Source organism: Euleptes europaea, chromosome 14 (genome assembly GCF_029931775.1).
Source record: "Euleptes europaea isolate rEulEur1 chromosome 14, rEulEur1.hap1, whole genome shotgun sequence".
NCBI classification, from domain to species: domain Eukaryota; kingdom Metazoa; phylum Chordata; class Lepidosauria; order Squamata; family Sphaerodactylidae; genus Euleptes; species Euleptes europaea.
Genome location: NC_079325.1, coordinates 11956952 through 11976131, shown reverse-complemented (window position 1 = coordinate 11976131; position 19180 = coordinate 11956952). Strand labels below are relative to the sequence as shown.

Here is a 19180-nt window from a genome sequence, read left to right as displayed (position 1 = left end):
AAACGCGAGCTTGGCATCGTTCCACCAGCTCTGAAACAGAGCTGAATGTTTCTCCAATTGTTTGTGTCACAATGCAGTGCTGAATATTAATGTGGCAAATGTGATATGACTTAACTGGATTGTAAAAATCCTTCATCAAGACCAAAGGCAGCAGCGACGGAGGGGAAAACAATCGTTTTTGGTTACTGGAAATCCGAAAGAGCCCTGCAGTCTCATCATGACTGTTTGGGGAACAATAAAAAAGAAAAATATGATATTTTAATAGATAAAGCAAAGGTGTCTTAAATTCTCCTCCTGATTGTGTGGAATTCTATCTTGGAGCAGATGAGTAACCCCCTTTTTTAAGAGGATGGGGTTTTCCACAGCGAGTTCCAAAGTAATACACTTTTGGAAACACAGGAAATTGATTGCAGCGGACTTTTTTTGGGGGTGGGGGCGGGGAGGCTATTTTTATTTAAAGCAATTTGGACAATTCAATAACCATAGATTGAATTTTGCACCTCCCGTTCATTCTTCTTTGGGAGCATGTCCTGATCCTCACTGCAGACACAAGGATAAGGTTGTGACTGATCTGTACCAATTCAGGTATGAGGGGCCCTCGTATATTCAAACGCTCTTGCATCCAAAAATATTCTCGGCATGTAAACAACTAGCAAGTCAGGGGATAGGGCTGTTTAATCTGATCTAATGTATGTCAAAGGGAAAGCTGGGCTTTAAACGGTGGGTGGGAAAGTTCGCCCCGTGCCTCCATAGAGATACTATGTTATACACTTTGTCTTTATGGAGGTGTAGGGTGAACATTCCCACCATTTAAAGCCCAGCTTCCCCATTGAGATAAAGAGTCTGAACACAGCCACTTTTCCAGTGCATTGCAATGGAGGAGGATGGGGTGACCCCTTCCAGAGCCCATAACTCCGGACCCCCTGACCCAATCTTTACCAAACTTGGGGGTTCTTTCAAAGAGAGTCCCTTCTAGCTACCCTGAAAATTTGGGACCTCTATCTGCAAAAATGCCCCTGCAGGAGCTGCAGAAAGCCGGATATTCGGGAATGGCAAATTTGGCTTTGCCAACCTCCCGGATTTTGCTGATTCGGTATACCCGAACCAGAAATTTACCGAATCGGCATTTATTCGGTATTTTTTTGGTTCGGTTTTTACCGAATCAACATCACTAATAGAGGAGACCACAGCTTTCTCCCTCCCCAGAAAATCATGCTTTCTATGTGCAAGGCTTTTTTTTTGCTTTAATATGGAACGGCATTAGATCACATGAACCTTTGCCTGAAATTGGCAAAAGAACAGTCTAGAAACACAATTACTACCTGTTTTGTTGTTTGTGGAAGCCAATAGTGTTTGGGCCTGATTCTGGTTTCTTGAATACAAGGCTTTCACCAGTGGTATTCACTCTGTGAGCCACCGTGAGTCACATTTGCAATTACCAAGAGCCTAAAAAGCCACATTTAAGAACATAAAAGCCATGCTGGATCAGACCAAGTCCCATCAAGTCCAGCAGTCTGCTCAGTGGCCAACCAGGTGCCTCTAGGAAGCCCACAAACAAGATGACAGCAGCAGCATCGTGACTGTGTTTCACAGCACCTAAAAGAATAGGCATGCTCCTCTGATACTAGAGAGAATAGATGTGCATCATGACTAGTATTCATCTTGGCTAGTAGTCATGGACAGCTCTATCCTCCATGAACATGTTCATTCCCTTCTTGAAGCCTTCCATGTTGGCAGCCATCACCCCATTCTGGGCCAGGGAATCCCACAATTTAACTATGAGTTTTGTCCTCATTTCCCAGTGGTCCACATTTTTTCTTCACCACTATCAGGAAGCTTTTTATTTTTAAATATATGGTAATAGAATATTTTCACATCACTATAACAGCATGTCTAATAGGTTATCTGAATTCCCAGTTTTCATTTTTTTAAGTAAGTCTCTAGCTTAGCCTTTCCATTGTGGAGATATAAGGAGAAATATTGTTATAATGTTGTATCACTGTAATGATATTCAGTTGCCTTTTTTTAAATTGAAAAAGCAGTGGATGCTGCTGAGGGACTGAAGCAGGGAAACTGCCATGTGAAAGCTCCATTCACGCTGCACTTTATCAGCAGCCACACCAGCAAAAAGGAGACTGTACAAGCCTGTTGTGTGGAAATGACCCCAGAGTCCTGGTCCAAACCTGTGGAAATCTATGGAGTTGCATGCAGAGCTGCATTTGACCTCTAGGTTTAAGGCCTTGCCCCATCTTTCAGATAACAGCCAGCTTGAATTTTTTTATAACTTACTGAACTGCTCATTCCTTAAATCCCAATGTGAGGGCATAGGATCAGCAAAGACATCTGCCTTTCTTGAGCTCATCCATCTGTGGTCTCTTGATACCATGAAATTTATCTGCTTGCCAAAAGTCTGTTGCGTAAACCTGAGTTCCAGTTTCATTAAAAAAAGAGAGACAGGCTTGATAATAGACAGTTTCCAGTCGCCGTCGACAAGTTGGTGACAGCATAGGACTGTTGATTCTCATTCTGGCATCTGGAGATGCTTGCGAAGGCAAGGAAGTGCCACTCGATCTTGGATGCGTCCTTTAGTGAGCTCCCCCGTCCCTTATAATTTTGGTCTTCTGTTCAAGCATGAATGCGAAGCCTCGTTCTTGGAAGGCGATTGATTACAAGACAAGTCTTTGAACAACTGAACATCTGAGTGCCTTGAATGTGCAGTAAATGCTGGTTCCCACAGAAATGTGTATTGGCAGAAGTGCATGTTCGGAGGCGGGTGCTTATTTTTTTCCCTCTGTATGAGTCACTGTTCTCCTTTTGCCTCCTTCCAATCATGAGGCATGATCAGAACAGGAATTTGTAAAGAGGCACAGAAGGGCCTCTGCCGAGGATGGATGGAAGAGCTATGTTTGTTTCTGTTATTGGGAATTTGGGAACCGCTGAGATGGGAAATGTGGTTTAAAAGAAAGAGGAGGCTCTCACTGTGTCTCTTTCTCTCCTGGGTGTTTCCCATCATCTCTCCTGCTGCACCAATCGACAGCTCCCCTCCCTCTTAAAATGGAAGGCTACTGAATTTTACAACCCCACCGTTTGGACCTGAAAGTTCTCATGTCAGGGCCAAACTAGAAGATACAAGTGACAGGAGTCAGATCAATCCCTTGCCTGTAACAGCAGGGAATGAGAGTTCTCAATAGGGTTGCAAACTCCCAGTTGGGAAATTCCTGGATATTTTTGGGGTGGAGCCTGAGGAGGGTGGGGTTTGGAGAGGGTCTTCAGCAGGATATAATGCCATAAGAGTCCACTTTCCAGAGCTGCCATTTCCTCCAGGGGAACTGATCTCGTTAGTCAGTTTTAATTTTGGGAGATCTCCCAACCTTATCTGGAGATTTTGGAGCCCTAGTTGAGAGCCCCATGGCGCAGAGTGTTAAACTGCAGTACTGCAGTCAAAAGCTCTGCTCACGACCTGAGTTCGATCCTGGCAGAAGTCAGTTTCAGGTAGCCGGCTCAAGGTTGACTCCGCCTTCCATCCTTCCGAGGTCGGTAAAATGAGTACCCAGCTTGCTGGGTGTAAAGGGAAGACGACTGGGGAAGGCACTGTCAAACCACCCCGCAAACAAAGTCTGCCTTGGAAATGTTGGGATGTGACGTCACCCCATGGGTCAGGAATGACCCAGTGCTTGCACAGGGGACCTTTACCTTTAGTTGAGAGCCAGCGTTGCGTAGTGGTTAAGAGTGGCGGACTCTAATCTGGTGAACTGGGTTGGTTTCCCCACTCCTCCACATGAAGCCCGCTGGATGACCTTGGACTAGTCACAGTTATCTCAGAACTGTCTCTCAGCCCCACCTACTTCAGTTCTGCTTCTCCCTTGTGCAAACTGAACCTGTGGGTTTTTAGTTCAGGGCAGTTTTCTGTTTCCTGTACCAATTTTTATTCTCATTAGGTGTTCATAACTGCTGGTATTAATTTTCGGCTGGTTCTACGAGAAAGGCATCAGAATGGCAGCAAAATAAATAGGGATGTGGGCAAAGTAGAAGGCTCCCAAAATATGAAAACAAAGAGAATATATTCCTGTTTTTAAATGGCGGTCTTGTAACTTTTTAGCATCAACTTCAGGTGCTGGTGAGGTGTCCAGCACCAGTAAGAGAAGGCAGCCTTTTTAATGATGTGGCAGATGAACGTGGACTACATGTTGTGGTGGCCACAGGTTGAACCTGTGCCTGCTGTAATGCTTAGTTTGGCCCTAAGTTCTGTTCGAACCCAGGCTCAGGGTGAAGGCAGGGCCTATTACAAGCTGTTTGCACTCTTTCCGCACTCAGTAGGCTAGCAGGATTTGCAACAATGAGTATGTCAGTGTGTCAATGCAGGTGTTGGGCCAGGAGCCAAAGACTCCCTTCTGCTAGCAAGGAAACGGCAAGTCACTCAGCACATACACACCCAAAAAGAGAGGGATGAGTCAGGCACGACGAATGGCCAGCTTTGGCCCAGCATCACTTTCCCTTTTGTCGATGAACTGGCGTTCTTGTTATGGAGCACGTTTTGGTTCCAGCGACTCTGGATTTACAAAGACCCATAAAGCTTTGCTTCCTCTGGCTCTCAGCTTTGAAGAAGGACCCAGAACAAACTGGCCCTTTAGATTTCTATATGCAGGGTATTATTTTGGGTTTCTTGTTTTTAGTGTAAGGGGACGTTCAAATATACAGCCCTGCACTGGCAGCTGAAAGTAGATTTTGTCTTGTGATAATTCTAGATGTGCAGATGGGTTCTTGAAAGCCAGCATAGTGTAGTGGTTAATAACGGTGGTTTGGAGCGGTGGACTCTAATCTGGAGAACCAGGTTTGATTCCCCACTCCTTTTATCATTTTATCAGATCTCCATTTCTACTCATGCCTAACAAAGGACTCTCGACAGCTCATACACCCTGAAAATCTTGTTGGTCTCTAAGGCGCTACTGGACTTGAATCTAAATGTGTGTTAAGAAGATGATGCTCTTCAGATGATGTGGAAGTACTGTCGGTGGAATGACACCTGTAATCTCACCTGCAGGTCACATTGAAGCGAGCAAGGGCTGAAGATGTATGCATATGCACCTGCTACCTGGGTATGCAGGTCTCGGTGATATGGAAGGGACCGTTCTTCATGCCTCTCTATCCCAACCCCCCCCATTCTTTCCCTCTGCCTTCATCTGACTTGTGTGAGTTTTTACACAGTGCAGCTGTTTTTTGGAAATGACCCATGGCGTCTCTGTTGCTACTGGCTTGGATTCTAAAGTAGACCTGTCAGTTTACCTCCTCTTATGTGCATTCTGGGATACCTGTCACCCAGCTGTCATGCTGAATTATAGTCGATGTGTTACTTTTAAAAATATAGAGATACATCCTGACTAGGGACTCAAGCAAACTCATCAAACTGCCTTCTCTTTATCTGGATTCAGGCCTAACTTCTGCTTCTCCTGCTTTCTCCCCACTCAACTGATTATATTATGGGCTTTGTGTCCAGGACCAGTAACTGTGACTGCCTAGCAAGAAGATTCTCTTGGCTTGTTACTTGGTTTATGCTCGGTTTCAATACAAGAAACTTCATGGGATTGTGCCAGATTATCTGCTGTGTTAACCAGGAACTGCCCCAGAGGAGCACAAGTTGGCTGTAGAGATGGAGTTTGCATAAAGACAAGAGAAAGCTCTCTCTTCCTCTAGTCCCGGATACCGGGCCCGTTCAGGGAAGCCGCATCCCAAAGGAGAAAGGAAAGTGAATGGAGAAAGTTTATGGCTATATTTTCAGGAACAGGATACAGAAGAGGAAAAGTAGGGAGGGGGACATCCAAATGACAAATAGGTGTGAAATAAGGGGAAACCTAAAATTTGAAGAAAAGTTCTTATGAAGTGCTGTCATGTTGCAACTGTCTTACAGTGATCCTAAAAAGGTAAAGGTAGTACCCCTGTGAAAGCACTGGGTCATTACTGACCCATGGGGTGACGTCGCATCCCGACATTTACTAGGCAGGCTGTGTTTACGGGGTGGTTTGCCATTGCCTTCCCCAGTCATCTACACTTTACCCCCAGCAAGCTGGGTACTCATTTTACCGACCCTGGAAGGATGGAAGGCTGAGTCAACCTTGAGCTGGCTACCTGAAACCAACTTCCCTTGGGATCAAACTCAGGTCAAGTGAAAAGTAGAGGGGGTTTGCCATCGCCTTCCTCTGCAGAGCCTTCCTTGGTGGTCTCCCAGCCAAGTAGCGACCCTGCTTAGCTTTTGAGGTCAGCATGGTTGATGTGTAAACTGTGTACATTATGCATATATGAAAATGATCTCGGTGCATACTACAAATTGTGAAACAACAACAAAATGTGTCAAAGAAACCAGTGCATCCTTGGCACAAGGAATGAAAATGGGCAGGCCGAAAATGGCACATAGGAGCAAAAAGGAACCTCAGATCCTCTAAACCTTCTTCCATCCCAGTTCTGTGCTGGTGCTATAACATCCCAAGCATGGCTCTGATTCTTTCCATCATATTTATGACCATCACGGCCAACTCCCTGGGGATCGTACCAGAAGCATCTTCATCCTAGATTCATGCAGCTGCCGGCGGGATCTCAGAGGGTGATAAAGAGACGAAAAATGCATCTCCGGTCGTACCTCGACAGATGAAGAATGTCTGCCTGTGTAAATTCCAGGGAACCATTTATCTCCCTGCCCTACTTGGACTCTTCTGTGCAGACGCACTTCAAAGGAGATGAGTTCCAGGAGGACAGGGGGAGAAACACACAGTGTCCCCCACCCCCACCTGAGTGGGATCTGACAGTTCAGGATGGGAGCTCAGTGCTGGAGGGGAGCCCATCCCTCTGATGTTCGGGAAGAAAATACGCTCCTTACAACATAGTCCTAAAATTGGGTCTGAGCTGGTGCAGAGGCGTGAAGTTGAATGTCTGGACTGACTGGAGGAAGTAATTTTTCACTTGTAACAAGGGGAAGGTGATGGATGCCAGTTTTTTAAATGAAAAATTACACAGTTTAATAAAGGACACATTTATATCCCACTTTCACGAAGCTCAAGGTGCTCGATATAGGGATCTCTGGCAGTCGCCCCTGCAGGCTGTGGCAAGACCTATACCTGCTTTTCTTCTTCTTCTTCATCTCCTCCTCCTCATCATCATCAAGGATATCATTTCATCTGCATTCTAACCAAACTCCAGGATAGGCATAGTGAAGGCCACCTTGGACCTGAGGTTTGATTATTTCGGCTTGCTTCTCTGGCCTTTGGTTTCTATCTGCTCTCTAGCACAACAAACGTGTGGTTTTTGCTTTGTTTTGTGGTTTAATTGGTAGTGTTTCTAATGGGCAGTTGGTGCTTTTTTCAACAACTATATTTTATTGTTCTGTTTGATTCATTATTTGTTGGAATTTGTCTTTGGTGTTGGCTCCACCCAGAAAGCCTGATGGTTGAAAGGCGGTGTATCCATTCCTTGTATAAATAAAAGGCGTTATGCATGGCAGCAAAATGGAGCCTCCATGTCCGGGGGCAGTATACCATCGAATGTAGGGGACAAGCAGCTGAGGAAGGGTAATTGCCTTTGTGCACTGCATCATGAACCATTGGAGATGTCTTGCTGTCCACTATTGCTTGTGGAATGTTGGACTATATTAACACTTTGTTTGATCTGGTGGAACTCCTGGCATTAGAGTCCTCAGCCAATCAGTAATGCATCCTACCTGTCTCATGATGGGACATTATCAAGAGCATCATTCTGTCTGTGCAATATTTAACGCTTATTCCCCATTCAAAGTGCTGTGGCTTATTGTTTTCCCCGGTCAAATATGCTGATTGCTTTGCTGTTGTGCCTAGTATAGGGCTATTGCTAAAACGATGACACTGTTTTACAGCCATTTCTAGTCTGTGCAGTAAGCTTAATTGTGCAACATCTTAATGCAGTTTCATTCCATCTACAAGAATTGTTCCGGAACCCGTGGCTTTATCTTGGACACTTATCTATAGCCGCCAGTGTGTACCCTTTCATTTGAAGAATGGAAAATCACAGATATTTGCTGTATCCTGGTGTACATGGCACATACAAGGCAGTCAGTGGTCAAACTGATACTACAGAGGGGAAAGTAATGCAGAGAAGGAGAGTGAAAATTATTTGTCCAATGCCGCACACGGGCCTGTGTGAGAGATGCAAGTTAAATCAGGTGACATCATTTCCAGCGTACACAGGAAGTGACGTCATTGCATCACAGTTGCCTGCTGGGAGGCTCTGGTATTTGAGCAAAACTGTATGGTAGAAGCTGTTTTTACCATAGAGTTTTGCCCAAATACCAGAACGTTCCTGCAGACATCGGCAACTTGATAATGTCATCTCCGGTGCACTCTGGAAATGAGGTCGCCATGTTTCGGATGCCAGAGGCCTTGGCCCAAGTTTACTACCAGTAAGGCCCCCTTACTGCTGGCCGGTTGAACGGTGCTGGGGGCAGGAGCCACCAAAGCAGGGGATCCCCCACTACCAGTGGGGGTCTGGCAGCCCTAGAGCTAGGCCAGGTGCACTTTCCTGGGGAGGTTGTTCAATAGTCCTGGGGTTGCTATTGAAAAGGGCCTCTCTCGTGTATCCACCAGACGAGCTTCTCTGATTGATTACATAGTCAGGAGGGCCTCTCCCTCTGACCTTGTCCAGTGGTACTCACTCCATCGCTCAGGTAGAGCCACGTTCGCAATTACCATCGCCCCAAAAGCCACATGGTTGCTGATAAGGTGGATTATACAGTGTAAGTCAATGTAATCATGAGGATGAGACATCTAATAAGCAATGCAGTAAGACTAGGGTTACAGCAATCTGAAACTAAGCATAAGTAGAAAACAATGCCATGAAAGCAAGATAATGCATACAGTAAACAGATAATGCATACTGCGAGTCAGTGTGGTGTAGTGGTTAAGAGTGGTGGACTCTGATGTGGAGAACTAGGTTTGAACCCCCAATCCTCCACATGAGCGACAGATTCTAATCTGGTGAACCAGGTTGGTTTCCCCACTCCTCCACATGAAGCTTCCTGGGTGACCTTGGGCTAGTCACAGTTCTCTCCGAACTCTCTCAGCCCCACCTACCTCACCAGGTGTCTGTTGTGGGGAGAAGAAGGCAAGCCGTACTGAGACTCCTTAAAGGTCGAGCAAATCAGCGTATAAAACCCAACTTTTCTTCTTCTACATGGATGTTGAGTCCACAGTCCTGTTCTTGTTATTATAGCATCTTCCTGAACCATTCTGTTCTAATATCACAAGCTTTTAATCTTGCACCTTCTCCGCCAGGCATAGCAGCATCCATACGCTTGACAGCAAACACAGGTTTACACCCATGTAATGTATGAAACAGCTGCAGCCACGTAAGCGGCTTTGGCATTCCATCCTTAGCTCTCTGAGTCCATCTGCCCTCCCCACCCTCCCAATTACACCATCATGCATTCCTACAGAAAGCTGTTTTGTGTCTCTGAGGGTCTGCCTTGCTGCTTTGCAGTTCTAGGGGATGGAAGCAATTTGTTTTCTGCTAATAATGGCTCTGTACCAGCCTCAGCAAGCAACATCTGCGAGCCACAATGTCACTCCTGGTTCTCAGCAGCTGTCGAGGGCTTCTAAGCTGCAGCAGAATTCGCTCTTGGCGCTTCTGCCCTCAGGAGGGCGGTGCTCTCAGCCTTTCTCACACCATCCAGGCCTGTGAGAGGAGAGGGCTGTAGGGTTGCCAACTGCAGGTTGGGAAATTCCTGGGGAGGGCGAGGTTTGGGGATGGGAGGGACGTCGGTTAAGTTTAATGCAACCGAGTCCCCTCTCCAAAGCAGCTGTTTTCTCCCGGGGAACTGATCTGTGTAATCTGGAGATCAGTTGCCATTCCAGGGGACTGCAACTGTAGAGGGCAGACCCTGCAAGAAAGGGGCTTGAACTCAGGACCCCGAGCTGGGGAGGCTGCTTTTTTCCTCTGCTGCCCTGCATGTATCGTTTTCAGGTTTTCCAGGCTGCTGTGGTTTTAGTGAAGCCTGGAAGTTCTATCAGGGGGACTTTGTCAATAGCTGGGGAAATGTCCTCCACTGGGGAAATGCAAAGCAAAGCTGTCTTGCTTCTGTTCTTGGCAGTGCACGTTTCCCTTCTTCTGCCCTGTTCTTCAAAAACTTTTCCAAGTAGTTATCTTGTCTCCAAGCTGCATTCCACATCTTCTTTCCTCTTCCCTTGTTCATTTGCTGTGGAAGATATCTTTTCCTAGCAGTGTCTGGTAGACACATCTCAGGAACATGGATCTCATTCACAAGAGTTCCTTAGCCTATAAGTTTGCCGTTCGATCTTAAGGCAGCTTCATACATGACATTATTAGATGCAGACCTAACTGCTTTAGGTGTGCACATAATGTGTGTGAGCATTAGACCAATGTCACACAAATGAATAAGTCAAGATTGGCGACTGTCTTTTCTCAGGAGCGCCTGGAGAAATGACAGCATTTCAACTCATGATTGAAAAAAAATACAGCAATCATTTGCTAGGAAGGATTTGCAGACTCTCACTTAAATATGACACTGAGTTAGACCAAGTTAAATGGTGTATGATAAAATGGATGCAGAATTTTGGGGAAGAGATCCCTGTGCAACAATGGGAGATATTATGGACAAAGGCGATCAAGTTCGCAGCTTGTCAGACTCTTAGAGAAAATTGGTATAAAATGTACTTCCACTGGTGTATTACACCCAAAGACATGCAAAAGATAAATAAGGAGAACATCGGACATTGCTGGAAATGCAAAGAAACTGAAGGAACCTTCTTTCATATCTGGTGGTCTGGTTTGGAGTGGTGGACTCTGACCAGGAGAACCGGGTTTGATTCCCCACTCCTCCACATGAGCGGCGGATGCTAATCTGGTGAACTGGATTTGTTTCCCCACTGCTCCGCATTAATCCAGCTGGGTGACCTTGGGCTAGTCACCACTCTTTCATCCCCACCTACCTCACAGGGGGTCTGTTGTGGGGAGGGGAAGGGAAGGCGACTGTAAGCCAGCTTGAGTCTCCCTTAAGTGGTAGAAAAAGTTGGCATAAAAAACCCAACTACTCCTTCTTCTTCATCTTCATCATCATCATCTTCTTCATGCTGGATTCAAGTTCATAGAGAAATGAGAACAATGTTAAAAATTAACTTTGCTTTGGATCCTAAGTACATGCTACTTGGGATAACACCAGCAACATTAGTTTTATCCCAAGGAATTGTATAGATATGTGGTCACAGCTGCCAGAATGGTACTAGCCGTGAAATGGAAATCGGAGGAAGGTCTCAAAATAGAAGAATGGAAGAATAAACTGGCAGAATATGCTGTCATGGCAAATCTAATTTCATAAACAAAAGACCTAGAGAAGAATGGTTTCTAAATTGGAGGCTTTGTTATGCTTATGTGAAAACAGCACAAGTTATGAGGAGTTCAATGTGGATAATATTAAAAATGCGTTTTAAAGGTATTTTTGTTTAGTATAACAAATATATTGAAACAGAGAATAAATATATCACATTTTAGAATTTTAGAGGTTAAATTGGGATAAAAGACTTGTTCCCACCCAGTGTATATACTTTTTCTTCTATATAATTGATCAGTAGATACAATATTTTTGATGCATTATTGTAACCCCCTATTTCCCCCTAACCCTTTTATGTTCACTCCTTTATTCTTGGGGGGGGGGGGGAGAAGAAGAAGCCACGATTGGCTTCATCTTCCTGTTGAGTCTTCAGTAGCAGTCCTAAGTTCGTGCCTGTGTAATGTGAGAATGGTTCTCAGCCAGGACTGTTTGACCCTCCCCCCCAAATCAATCCCTGTTAATGATCTTGCTTTTTGGCTCATGTGAATCAAACCTGTGTTTCATTGCTGTGCCTTCACAACATTGCTTGAGGTTTTGCAGTATAGCAGGACCACGTGCACAAGGTTGGTATGAATTATAGTGCAGTTCAAAACACTGATAGTAAAGAACTTGGTTAATTTGATCCAGCTTACAGAATGGAGCTGTTCCTGGCAAAGAATTTGGCATGATGTAGTGTTAGACTAGAGCAGCGATACTGGGAGGCATCTGTAGCTCTTCTGAGCACCATTTCCCAATGTGGTACCCACCCTTTCTTTCAGGGAAGTGAGCAAGGGTTTGTGGGTGGCAGTTGGTTCCCCACCTTGAAATAGCCGCTGCTGGAGGCACTGGAAGGCGGGGAAACTGCAGGCCTTGCGCCAGATGCTCCCCTGTGAAAAGCACACATCTTTCTGTATTGTTTGTGCATCAGTAAGTCAGTATTATGCATATAAATGGCATGCATTGACATGAAAATACCACCTTAGTTGCATGCAAAAATTAATACAGCATGTATATGCAATATGAAAGAATAAGCAAAACTACAGAAAAAATGCATCAATGAATATGAAAAGAAACAAAATGAGGATTACTTGATGATCCCTGTCTTCAGTTGAAGTTTGAATGCCCATAAAAAAAGTGGATTTGACATTTAATTCATGACGCTTCATAGTGAACCTGGGAAAGTGTATCCCTCTTCACTTAAACCTGCTTACTTAGAGGGAGGGGCAGTGGCTCTGCATCTGCTTTGCATAGAGAAGGTCCCAGGTTTGTAGAATCATAGAGTTGGAAGGGACCACCAGGGTCATCTAGTCCAAGCCCCTGCCCAATGCAGGAAATTCACAACTACCCCCCACCCCCCCAGTGACCCTTACTCCATGCCCAGAAGATGCCCAAGATGCCCTCCCTCTCCTTATCAGCCTAAGGTTCAATCCCTGGCATCTCCAGGATCCAGTAAAACATGATGTGAAAGACCTGTACCTGAGATTCCAGAGAGCTGCTGCCAGCCAGAGCTGACAATACTGTGTAGGGATGCTGCAGGCTGAGCATCATATCTCTCTGCCATCTTCATTTATGCATTATTACTATGTTTGGTATGGAGAGAGTGGACAGGGAGAAGCTTTTCTCCCTCTTTCATAATACCAGAACACAGGGTCATCTGCTGAGGCTGTAAGCTGTGAGAGATTCAAAACAGATAAAAGGGAGTATTTCTTTATATACAACACATAGTTAAATTGTGGAACTCCCTGCCCCAGGGTGTGGTGATGGGCTGCCAACTTGGGAGGCTTTAAGAGGGGGAATGGGCATTTTCATGGAGGAGAGGGCTATCCATGGCTGCTAGTCAAAATGAATACTAGTCATGAGGCAGACCTATTCTCTATAGTATCAGAGAGCATGCCTATTGTATGAGGTGCTTTGGAACACAGACAGGACAATGCTGCTGCAGTCATCTTGTTTGTGGGCTTCCTAGAGGCCCCTGGATGGCCACTGTGTGAACAGACTGCTGGACCTGATGGGTCTTGGACTGATCCAGCATGGCTGTTCTTATGCTCGTTCCATCTATCTTTCCTTTGTATTCTCTACAGTATCAGAGGAGCATGCCTATTCTATGAGGTGCTGTGGAACACAGGCAGGATAATGCTGCTGCAGTCATATTGTTTGTGGGCTTCCTGGAGGCACCTGGTTGGCCACTGTGTAACAGACTGCTGGACTTGATGGGCCTTTGGTCTGATCCAGCATGGTTTTTCTGAGGAGTTGCTGAATGGCAGTGGTGGGTGAGGAGTGGCCTAATAAACAGGATTGGGCCCCTCATGGGGGGGGGGTAGAACAACCCTTGAGGGGTCATCTCCCTGCTCGTGACTGGAGAGTGATACTGGTTTTGATAGATCCATCTTCTGAGTCAATGTAAGGCACCCTCTTGTGTCCCTGACCTATACACACTAATCAAAATAAGTCTGATGTTTTAATAAAAAGTAGCTCTGAGCATGTTAAACTGGCTCTGCTTATATGACTCAACATGACCTGGAAAACCTTCACAATGTGGGTTGGCCCAGATTACAACTTGTGACTTAGAGTTCTCTCAAGCAAATCGACATGTACAAATCCATGGCACGAAGAGCAAGGAAGAAACAGCCATAGGAAAAGAATGGGAAGAATGACTATCTTGGATCTGGCTTTTGGCAGAATGAAAAGAAGAGGTATCTTGCTGAGCCAGTCATTAAATAGTTTGTACAGGGATTACCCCATTATTTCCTAGGGGTAGTAGAGAGGCCAGGTCTACTGCCCCTAGGAAATATTGGGGCCATTATTTCCTAGGGGCGGTAGACCAAGCCCAAATCTATCTTCACTGCTCCCCACAGCTGTTCAACAGCACATGAACCCTTTAAATTTTAAAGGGACATTGTTTTCTAAGGAGGTTTGGAGGCTAAGTCTTCTCAGAGAAAATAACGGCTCTTTAAATTTAAGGTGACCATGCACTGTGGAACAGCTGAGCTCTGGGGCATGCTTCCTCTCTCTCTCTCTCTCATTACCTCCTTCCACCCCCCACTCCTGTGCCTCCCGAAAACACTACCGAAATGATCTGTACTGCTGAAATTTCGGGAGTGTTTGGGGTAGTTTCAGATATCCTGGAGATGACCTCAAACAGCGAATTTTGGGTTTAATTTTGGTTTGGGTAAGTCTGAATACTGGGATGTAGAATAATATAATATAGCATGGTCTTGTTAGATCGCAGAAGTTAAACAGGGTTGGTACTTGGATGGGGGACCACCAAGGAAGGCTTTGCAGAGGAAGGCAATGGCAAACCACCTCTGCTTCTCACTTGCCTTCAAAACCTATGGGTTGACTTAAGTCAACAGTGACTTGACGGCAGTTTACACACATATATCTGAATGTACACCCCTAGTGGGAAACTGAACTAGATGAACTGTTGATCTTACCAGTGAATTCTTATGTTTCCTATAGGATTTGTGTGGAGCTACCACCTGCGACACCTTGGGGATGGCAGATGTGGGCACTATGTGCGACCCCAAACGCAGCTGCTCAGTCATTGAAGACGACGGTCTCCCCTCTGCTTTCACCACGGCTCATGAGCTGGGTAAGGAACAAAGTGCGATTCAGTGTGGTAGTGCGTTCATGAGATGCAGCATCTCAAAGTGGGAAAAGGTCTATTGAGAGGCAGCTCTGGGAAAATCTTTGCCCAGTTTGATTTCTGCCTGCTCATTCCAGCAGTTTTGATGTGCTCAGGCGTGGCTGTGCTTGATATGAAATGCAACATTAGTGTGGTTTTTTTTCCCGTTAAGAAGAAGAGTTGGTTTTATACCCCAATTTTCTCTGCCTTTAGGGAATCTCAAACCAGTTTACAATTTCCTCCTCTTCCTTTCCCCACAACAAACACCTTGTGAGGTAGGTGGGGCTGAGAAAGTTCGGAGAGAATTGCGACTAGCCCAAGGTCACCCAGCAGGCTTCTTGTGAAGGAGTGGGAAAACCAACCCAGTACACCAGATTAAGAGTCCGCTGCTCTTAACCACTACATCATACTTTGTCTCAAGAGTTGATAGACAAAGAGTTGAGTTAAGAGTTGATAGACAAAGACCGGACCATCCGCTGATTAAAAACTGTGAAGGATGCTGGGGCCAATTGCTTTGGGGACCACATGTCCCCTATGTTGTGAGTTTGCTACCCTTGGTTGAAAGCACGGTGCCTCTGAGCATACAGAGGATGAAAACCCTGAAATGAAGCTTGCTTTCCTCTTCTAAGTCATCAAAGGACAGCCACATAAAACTAACTGGAGGTATTCCATTCCTCTGAGTGGAGGCAGACTTGTCAGATGCTTGGATTTCCTTATGCAATTGGCTCTCAGATGGGTCTTTGGCTCGACCTACAGCACCGGAAAGCCAAACCATTCTTCTAAGACTAGAAATCCCTATCCAATTATTGGGCTGACTCCTGGCATTCAAAGTGGTTCCAGGGCAAAGCCCTCTTTCTGAGAGCCAAGCTGTCTGTGTTATGCCCACCATGGGAAAATTTCTTGCAACAGTTCTTACGGTTATTCTGCCTAGAGGAAGAGAAAGGTGGAGGATTGCAATCCCAGACACAGGGAAGGATGAAGCGCTGGCTTCCTCCCCACCCACACCGGTTGTTTTCTTTCTCAGCACCTAGCAAAGACAAAGAATAATCAACAGTGCAGTCCTATGCAAAGTTACACTTTTCTAAGTCTATTGGAGCCAGTGGGGTTAGAACAGTGTAACTCTTTTTAGTTTTGCACTGCTAGCTGTATAATGGAAATCTTTGCTTTTATGGTCTGCGTGAGATTTGCTAAAGCTTCTTAGTCTGGATTGTGTAGGCATGGGAGAGAATGGTTTTATGCAGGGGTGTCAAACATAAGGCCCACGGGCCAGATACACCTCCTTGAGAGCTCTTATCCAGCCCATGAGCCAGCCTAGGCAGCCACCCCTCCAGTCCCAGTCTGAGCTGGCGAGGCATGGTCCGGCATGACCAAGTGACATTTATGTCATAATTAGCCCTCGTAACAAATTAGTTCAACAAACCCCTGGTTTTATGGCTAGGTAGTGTGGTGTAAGGCTGTTGATTCGGTAAAAACCGAACCAGAAAAGTACCGAATAAATGCAAATTCAGTAAAGCTTGGGTCTTTCCAACTCCGGGGGGGGGGGGGGCATTTTTGCAGGTAGAGGTCCCAAATTTTCAGGGTAGCTAGAAGGGACTCTCCTTGCAAGAATCCCTAAGTTTGGTAAAGATTGGGTCGGGGGTCTGGAGTTATGGAGTCTTGAAGGGGTCACCCCATCCTCCATTGAAATGCATTGGCAAAGTGGCTGTGACTCTTTAATCTGATCTTTGCAATGTATCTCAATGGAGAAGCTGGGCTTTAAACGGTGGGTGGGGAAGTTCCCCCAGTGCCTCCATAGAGATATAGTGTTATACACTTTGTCTCTATGGAGGTGCAGGGTGAACTTTCCCACCGTTTAAAGCCCGGCTTCTCCATTGAGATACATTGCAAAAATCAGATTAAAGAGTTGGAACACAGCCATTTTGCCAATGCATTTCAATGGAGGAGGATGGGGGTGACCCCTTCCAGACCCCATAACTCCGGACCCCCGACCCAATCTTTACCAAACTTAGAGATTCTGGCAAGGAGAGTCCCTTCTAGCTACCCTGAAAATTTGGGACCTCTACCTGCAAAAATGCCCCCCCCCCCCCCCGAGCCGCCAAAAGCCACAAAAAGGGTTTAATGCATTTAAATAGCTGAATTTTTCAGGAATCCTGAATTTAAAGCCGAATCCCCACCTTTACCGGTATTGGGGAATTCGGCATTCGGGTTTTCCCGGGGAGGAAAAAGGCCAATAAACCCAAACCCAAATTTTCCCGATTTTTTTTTTCCAACAGCCCTAGTGTGGTGTAGTGGAATCCCCATTCAGCTGTGGAAACCTGTTGGGTGATCTTGGGCCAGTCACTCTCAAACCTACCTCACAGGGTGGTTGTTGTAAGGCTACAATGGAGGAAAGGAGAATGATGTTGTAAGCTGCTTTGGGTCCCCACTGAGAAGAAAGGTGGTGTATGAATTTCTAAATAACATCTTTAGAGCAGTGGTTTCCTGTCAGAATCTGGGCTTCAATTCAGAAAGCTCCTGGTTCAAGCAGGGACATTGCCCAGTTAGCTACAACAATTGTCTCTGTTTTATTTTTCCACATAGCTCTAGGCAGTGTAAATAGGGGTCCTTACCCCATTTTATCCTCACAAAAACCCTTTGAGGTAAGTTAGACTGACAAACAGTGATTGGCCCAAGGTTACCCACTGAGAGGGGACTGTGTATCTGGAGTCTCTCTAGAGCCACTATATCACACCGTCTCTTGCACTGATGTGCGCTCATGTTCCACAATCCTCCTCTTTAGACACAAAAGGCCTCTGTGGCTAGCAAGCAGTGCGGTGCCTAAATTAGCCAGATCATGCATAAATATCTCCCTATGTGAACCCACCTGCCAATGAAGAGCCAGATAACAAGCCCTTCAAGGCATTTTGACAAGTGCGTATCTCTCTGTCACATCGCTTTACCTCAGCATTTCTCCAAGGAGATCAGAATGGTGTTTGTGCTTCTCCCTTCCTCACTAAATCATCACAGCAGCCCAGTGAGGAACGTTAGGCTGAGAGAGACCAAACGGCCAAATTTGCCCAACGAGCTCTGTGGTAGATTTGAACCCAGGTCCCCAAGAGTTTAGTCTAACACTCTCTAACTGCTACTCCACATTGGCTTTGGGCGGGAAGCGCTTCTGCTTTTTCTGTATCCTCCCCCACAGTCTGGAATAGTTTCCCTGAAGAGATCTGGGCAGCTTCTTCACTCAGGTCTTTCTTAAAGAATTTAAAGCGTTCCTTTGAGAGGAAGGCGTGTTCAGTGTTCTTCTGCTGAAAATCGGGTTTTCTTGGTTATGATGCCCATGAGCCACAATTGTTTTCTCACTGGGTGTATTACGGTTTTGCGCAAACCTCTTTGTGCTTTTGGAAAGGCAGTATATCAATTTTAAATGGACAAAGTACATTTCAAAGGCTTGGATCTGATGACATTGTTCCTGTCGTGTGTCTCTTTGGCTGCTGTGGAGGCTGTCCTCTGCACTGACATTTGCTTCCCCTTCCTCTAGCATTTCCTCATGTCCAACATTCATGTTTTCCAAGGAGTCTTTCTGCACACAGAAACACTAGCAACAGAGGAAGCGCGCACCACAATAAAGCCTTTGCGGTGGCTCGAGAGAAGGGCGAGGGGAAACAGTGTCTTGAGATGGAAGCCAGGAGCTGGGCTGTCTCCTTGCTGCTCTTCAGGGTCCACTGTGGTTCTTACTGCCTCCAGAACCCAGGTTCATCTCCTGACTGTGGGGTCCTGAATTAGAGAAACCCACTCCAATTCTGCTTCCTGGAATGTCTGTCCAGGGCCCCGGACCAGCCTTGAGACCTTCCAACTTGACAGTTCTCCAACTTCGTGCATTGCTTTCCAGGCCTGTGGCGACGGTGAAGGATTTTGTGAGTGCAGGTAGAAAAGGGAAGCTGGTACAGAGGCCAGAGAGGTACGGCACCCAAGATATTGTGCGGTGCGGACTTTGTAATCCTGTACTGAAGCAAGGGTTGCCAACCTCCAGGTGGGGCCTGGAGAGCACCAGAATTACAACTAATTTCCAGACTACACCAATCGGTTCCCCTGGAGGAAATGGCTGCATTGAAGGGTGGACTCTGTGGCCTTATACCACGATGAGGTCCTTCCTCTCCTCACGCTTTGCCCACCATAGGCTGCCACCCCCAAATTTCCAGGAATCTCGCGACTCGGAGTCGGCAGCCCGAAGT

General features: G+C 45.9%; 1 protein-coding gene across 1 annotated transcript in view; it reads left to right on the top strand.

Annotated features, from left to right (window-relative positions):
• The window catches only part of ADAMTS15 (ADAM metallopeptidase with thrombospondin type 1 motif 15), a 48876-nt gene that overhangs the window by 8925 nt on the left and 20771 nt on the right, over positions 1-19180 (top strand). Inside the window, exon 2 of the mRNA XM_056860393.1 lies at positions 14801-14933. Within this exon, the coding sequence (XP_056716371.1) occupies positions 14801-14933 (133 nt within the window). The remainder of the gene's footprint in view (positions 1-14800; positions 14934-19180) is intronic.